At 41.7% G+C, this 6,352-nt stretch overlaps 1 protein-coding gene across 4 annotated transcripts; it reads right to left on the bottom strand.

Annotated features, from left to right (window-relative positions):
* Positions 1–3,507: 3,507 nt before the first annotated feature.
* LOC147606723 (14-3-3-like protein) lies at positions 3,508–5,540 on the bottom strand. 4 transcript variants are annotated; one of them, XR_015264922.1, is made up of 5 exons: positions 4,795–5,535; positions 4,440–4,574; positions 4,155–4,271; positions 3,938–4,029; positions 3,508–3,898 (listed from the first exon to the last, which is right to left on the bottom strand). XR_015264922.1 is itself a non-coding variant. In XM_086791633.1 (4 exons), exons 1-4 carry the CDS (start codon positions 5,272–5,274, stop codon positions 4,009–4,011), a joined length of 753 nt encoding a protein of 250 aa, XP_086647759.1. In that variant the 5' UTR covers positions 5,275–5,534; the 3' UTR covers positions 3,508–4,008. The 4 variants fall into 4 exon arrangements, 2 of the variants coding, with proteins under 2 accessions (XP_086647759.1, XP_086647760.1); XR_015264923.1 differs by having other exon boundaries at positions 3,508–4,029; positions 4,440–4,665; positions 4,795–5,540; XM_086791633.1 differs by having other exon boundaries at positions 3,508–4,029; positions 4,795–5,534.
* Between the last annotated feature and the right edge of the window lie 812 nt (positions 5,541–6,352).

Here is a 6,352-nt window from a genome sequence, read left to right as displayed (position 1 = left end):
AACAAGAAACAACAAAAAGCATCGTGGCCGCCAAAGTGTTGGCGGGGGAATCGACCGCTTATTCTCCCGAGTAACTTGCAGAGATTCTTTGGTTATGCATGCAGCATACACTAGTCGGATACAAACACAACACAAAAACAGACACTACCCTCAGGCCACAGTGATCGCCTATTGAAAAATAAGTACAAAGACACGATGACTTAACAAACAACCTCACTCAACAATATATATATATATATATATATATATATATATATATATATAAACGGAGATGAATATACAGACACAATCAAGAAAGAAACGCGTATACAAAATAGAGGGAAAAATAGTCTTGCTTTATTCTAAAGAGAGAAAATATGATACAATTTGATAGCCAGTCTTGTAAAGCTCAAGATCCATCCTTTTATACTACCTTCTATGGTTCCCTTGGTATTAAGGTGCCTCGACTGGTGTTAAGAAGCGTCGTTGGTGGTGCTGACATGCAAGGTGGCTGCCCGACGGCTGTTTACGACTATGGCCCATGACACAAGCTGGCAATAGTCTTCTTTGATTTATACTATTAGCCAACATACAGTGGCTAGGCTTATGATTAATGGTAGGATGACCGAGTCCATCCATTTAACAAGATCGGTCAGGCAAGGATGCCTACTTAGCTCTCTTGTTTGCAATTGTTACACATCCATGTTACACATCCAATCTTATCTCTCGACTGGATAAGCTAGTGGAGGATGGTTAAGTTGTAGGGCTTACTCTTCCAAGCGAAGAGCAGATAGTCGACCATGCATTGGTAGATGATTCTTTCATGTTAAGGCTCAAAGAGATAATGTTCAAAAGGCTATGGCTATTTGGGATACTTTTGGTCTTGTTTCAAGATTATACATTAATATGCAAAAATCTACTCTGATAAGCTGTACCAAGAGCGATTTACTTGTTTGAGATAAAATGAACAAGTCATACAAAGACGATGCATCACAAGCCACTTGGGTTATCCGATTGGAGTTGATGTTGATTCACAAGCTTTGTTGGCATGGATTTCTACAAAAATAAATGATAAGTTTGTGTATTGAAAATCTCAAGATTAGCCTATGCATGTTTGGCTCAAAGTGACACAATCCATTATGATTAGCATGATATCTTTTTTCTTACTTTTATTTCCATGGATGGACAAAGCTTTGCATTAGATACAATAACTAATTAGATTTATGCTATGGAAAAGAGCAAGAAATAAGCCAAGACAAATGTGGATTTCTTGGAAACATATTACTACTCCAAAAAAGAGTGGAGAGGCAACCCTGTTATGTGTCAGATTACATATGATTGCTAGGAGATGGCCTTTATTGCAAGATATGTGTGTATCTCAAGAGCCATGAGTGGTAATGGCTAAGGCCCTCATAGAGAAGGTCACACTTGTGCATAGTAATACAAGATTGATGGTATATGGTAGAATGTAGTGAATTGATTCCCAATAGGTTCGAGTAGTGGCTTTACCTCTCCTTTCTCATTTGATGATCTCATGGAAGATATTGGCACACACTAAATGGAAGTCTTCAGATCAACGGTTGGCAGATGAATTCTATGAGACAGGTGAGATGTTAGCTACTTCAGGACTTCTCGAGGGACCTGACAAATATGTTGAGCGACCAAAATTCAATAGAATGACTTGATTGAGACTAGTGGAAATTAGTTGCCACGTAAAGACCGCTTATTGTCTTTTCAAAAAATCCGTCTATTTTTAGATTCCATGTGGATATATACAATTATGGAAAAAAATGAGAACATGACTTACACTGTTTGGTGATATTTCTCGGTTAGAAGATCAACAACCTTGATTAGATTGAGCGTTTAGAAAGCCTCAGGACATTGTCTAACGTACAACAAATCTCCAACGTACAATAAATCAAGTGTACCATATGATGGTGGCAGATAAGCACTGGATCACTGAGAAGACTAATAGAGAAAAGTAACACTTGATGGAAAGAAGTACTGTTACAACGCTGGTGGTCTAAGATTCCATATGAAGGGAAGGTGTTCCTGTAATGCATGCTTATTGGAGACCTATCATTAGAGGACCAATTTGCTAAGGCGACGGATTACTCCTGGTAATTATGTGTTTTATACTACATGCTTGAGAACATACCCGCATCTTTTCATTTCATGTATGGTGACAAAGATATGGAATTTTCTTTCTCGCGTATGGATTCTGATCAATAGATAGACCCGTAAAGATTAAAGACTAAATTTTGGCAACATTTTGAATGAACCTAATATCCCAAAACATTACGTTTGCTTTCAATTTTTTAGGTGGATAGGACTATGGCATATTTGGTTAACTAGAAATGCCTTCATATTCGATGTAAAAGTTAGTATCATAGCTCACATAGGTCATATAAAAGAGTTACTATTGTGGCAAGTCTTTTCCTTGCGATCAACTCATTTGGTGTCATTCTAGAATGACATGACTATATATTGAATGAGGGTACTCCAACCTACACCCATGGTTCGGAATGATTAGTGTGAGGAAAAACTAATAGATCACATGACGGCCATGTGGTCATTTGTAAGGTAATTTTTTGTAATATATCTTCTATTACGAAAAATAAAAAGAGAATTCATAGAGAGAGAAAGGGAGAGAGAGAGAGAACAAGAGGGGGAGTGAAAGAATTGAGACAAAGGGAGAGAGATCACGGAGAGAAATGGCTAGAGGATTGACAGTCCGAGAGTGAAGAAAGAGAGGGGCAACACAGTTTCAGCTGAGAGAGACAGGATTGCTGTATATGAGGGGAGGAGTTTGATTGAGAGAGGGGGGAGGGCAGTCTTATAGAAGGGGCAGGTGCGAGAGAGCAAGAGGGCATTGACGAGGGGTGCATGAGGGAGAGGGAGAGGGAGAGGGAGAGGGAGAGGGAGTGAGTGGAGCAGGTAAAGCTGGAGAGGGGGTCACCAAAGGAGGAGGGAGAGGCTGCAAGAGTGTGAGAGAGAGAGAGAGAGAGAGAGAGAGCACGTGAGGGGTTTGGCGGGAAGAGACTGAAGAGGGGGTTTAAATAGGAGAGAAGGGTGGGGGGGCACCGCGGGGTGTGACAGAGAGAGATGGAGTCAAGGGGAGATAGAGGCATCCAGAGAGAGGTTCTCACGCAAGAGAAAAATACAGAATTTTACAGAATTTGCGGCCAGCAGGATTACTGGAATGAAAAGAGATGTGAGTTGTTTTTAAATTAAAAAGAAAGGTGGGATGTGTGTGTGTGTGGTGTCGCCCATCCCTCCACGTACCATAAAAAGAGATGTGAGTAGTTCCAAAAGGAAGGCCAGCAGGATTACTGGAATAACCAACAGCTTGCATGACTCCCATCATTTTACGAATCATTAAGGCAGTATGCCATTGTATACAAATTTTAACATGCAGATGACTACTTTTACAAAATAAGCACCTTCAAACCAAGCTTATAATACTCACTAATTAGACCTTTCATGACTACTTTCGGAAGGCAAGAACAATCATCTGCAATTTCGTCATGGTTATACATCTCCAATCTAATCACGATGAAAATTCACACAGTACAACCCATATGGAGTAAAAGGAAACCAAGAGCTTCCAACTAACGTGAACTAGCACCAATTTGTATGGAATTGTGGTACTCAGTGAAGAGAAACAAGCTCTTCTATCTGGAAGATAAGCATAGAAGAATCTTAAAATGAGTTAAGACCTGCCTTGAAGAAACCTAAATCACTCCCACCGATCAATCAAATATATACCTAGACAAATCCAAGAACATGCCCAAATTCACCTTATAAGAAAGTGCCTTACAAGAAAACCTAAACCACTCCCACCGATCAATCAAAAGCCAAAATATCTTCTCCTCATAGCAACATTCAATCTGCATTGAAGGCCAGGTCTGAAGCAAACCTTCAGGGGTCTTTCTGCACAAGCCACATTGACTCAAAGAATCAAACCTGTCATGCACATGAACACAAGACACTCCCACCTCCCGTGATAATATATATCTGCATGCAGACCTATGCTTCGTCCAGTTGCTCCTGTGGAAGAACAAAGAGCACAAAGAGAACAGGTCAACAGAGCAGCTAGTATGCAAGCACGCAGTCGTTCCGCATGGAACAAGGAAATGGTATGCATGATGGGGAGGGTGTTTAACACTACAAACCTGCATGTCCGATGTCCATAGCGTAAGATTGTCCCGCAGAAGCTGCATTATCAGAGTGCTGTCCTTGTAGGACTCCTCTCCTAAAGTGTCAAGCTCAGAAATTGCTTCATCAAAAGCCTGTTCCCCAGAAAAGGATATCATCAGCTTCAAGTAAAACAAAGCTATACCGCAGAAACAGAGCAGATCTATATAGGGCATGATCAGCCTCAAGATGATTTAAGATAAGCAGGTAGACAGTTATGTTCTCATCAAAACATTAGACATTAGGGCCATGGGTGTTCTAACCTGTTTTGCCATCGTGCAGGCGCGATCTGGAGAGTTCAGAATTTCGTAGTAGAAGACCGAGAAGTTCAAGGCAAGCCCCAGGCGAATAGGATGGGTAGGGGCAAGCTCTGAACTGGCAATATCCTGGCAGGAAACCTTGACAGGAGTAAGGGAAAAACCCTACCCAAGAGCAATCATATGTGGAACAAAATTTCCCACATCTCGACGTGAATGGTGACAAGCAACTCTAATTGAGTGGGAAAAACCCCTAATCAGTAGAGATCACAAGATTTACACAACATTAAGGTCGACAGTAAACCCTAAATTAAGTTGGAAAACAACCTGATCTCGACAGTAAACCAGTAAGAAGACCTACCTGTGCAGATTTGTAAGCAAGCAAAGTGCTCTCTGCTGCCTCTTTTCTCTCAGCGCCAGTCTTGAACTCTGCGAGGTACCGATGGTAGTCGCCTTTCATCTTGAGGTAGAAAACCTTGGATTCACTGGCATTGGCGCTGGGGATAAGATGACTGTCGAGCAGGGCAAGGATATTGTCGCAAATCTTGGTGAGCTCGGCCTCCACTTTGGCCCGGTACTCTTTGATGATCGAGACATGATCCTCGTTGCCCTTGCCCTCCTCCTTCTGCTCGATGGAAGAGACGATCCTCCACGAAGCTCTACGCGCTCCGATGACGTTCTTGTAGGCCACAGACAGAAGGTTGCGCTCCTCCACAGTCAGCTCCTCACCGTGTGCGTTCTTGGCCACCGTCTCCATGTGCTCAACCATCTCGTCGTAGCGCTCCGCCTGCTCGGCGAGCTTGGCCATGTATGCATTTTCCTCCCGCAAAGAGTCCGCCATCACTGCGCAGAGACAGAGGAAGAGAAGAAGACAGGAACTTAGCTTCCTGCGCAGAGCGAAAACCCAGGTGCTCTAGCTCGACGGAAGGCTAGCTTGAAAAACCCTAGATGATGGAAACACACAGAGAGGAGACCTAGCCTAGCAGAAGGAAACCCTAAAAGCTGGCCAATGGAGACAGCAGTGGAAGACAACGGGCTTCACAGAGAGCTGTCGTCAATTTCGCGCCATATGCTTCGATGTCACATGGAATGCCTGTTACAATTAGGCTGGATTCACATGCATCCGGCGCCCAGCTGGTTCCTCACATGCAAACTTTTTGAAAATGGGACACGTGTCAGTGGCATGGAGCAAAAAACGGCAAATATATGGAAAGAAACCGGCCAGTTTTTTTTTTTGTGAGTGCATATTCACTCTTTGCTATATTAATTAGTTTTTTTGTGAGTGCATATTTAAATTTTCAAAATAACAATAAAGTATAACCTTTAAGTATAAATAAGAAATTAGAAACTATAGCTTGGAGGTTTTTTCCATGATTTTTTTTTATAATTTTAAATTTAAAAAGAAGGAGAAATTCATGTGAAAAGGAAAGTTCAATAAAAAAAGGCGGTTCGATTACATATGTGTGAACAAAGACGTTTTTAAAAAAGGTGGTGTGATTACATATGGAAAGAAGCAAATGCTGATCCTAAACAAAACATACTTCTTCTTCAGTAAGACCCACGAATTTACAGATTTCAGGAGAGAGCGGGACAAATTCATCACCATCCACTATAGCTTTTTTGAATTTATATGCTCGCTCCCATACAGATACATAAGATGAAGTGTAATCACTCGTTGACTGGGGCTGCTGTGCTGATCATCGTCCACGACGATTGGATTTGATCTACTTCCTGGTGCAGTGTTGTTATCTCGGAGTCCATTTGCATCTTCAGTATCTTCCTCATCATAATTTGCGCTTCCTCTTCCATTGAAGGGGTCAAAGTTTCTTGTCGGTGCAGTATCTTGAAAGAAAATTTCTTCTATATCAATACATTGAGTTAGATGCGGGAGTTTCATCACTTTCCACATTGTTGCTAAC

The sequence above is a fragment of the Cibotium barometz genome, chromosome 57 (assembly GCF_041138505.1).
Source record: "Cibotium barometz isolate CiBa-2024 chromosome 57, ASM4113850v1, whole genome shotgun sequence".
Lineage (NCBI taxonomy): Eukaryota > Viridiplantae > Streptophyta > Polypodiopsida > Cyatheales > Cibotiaceae > Cibotium > Cibotium barometz.
Note: the sequence above shows the minus strand (reverse complement) of the source record. Positions and strands in the feature narration are given on the sequence as shown.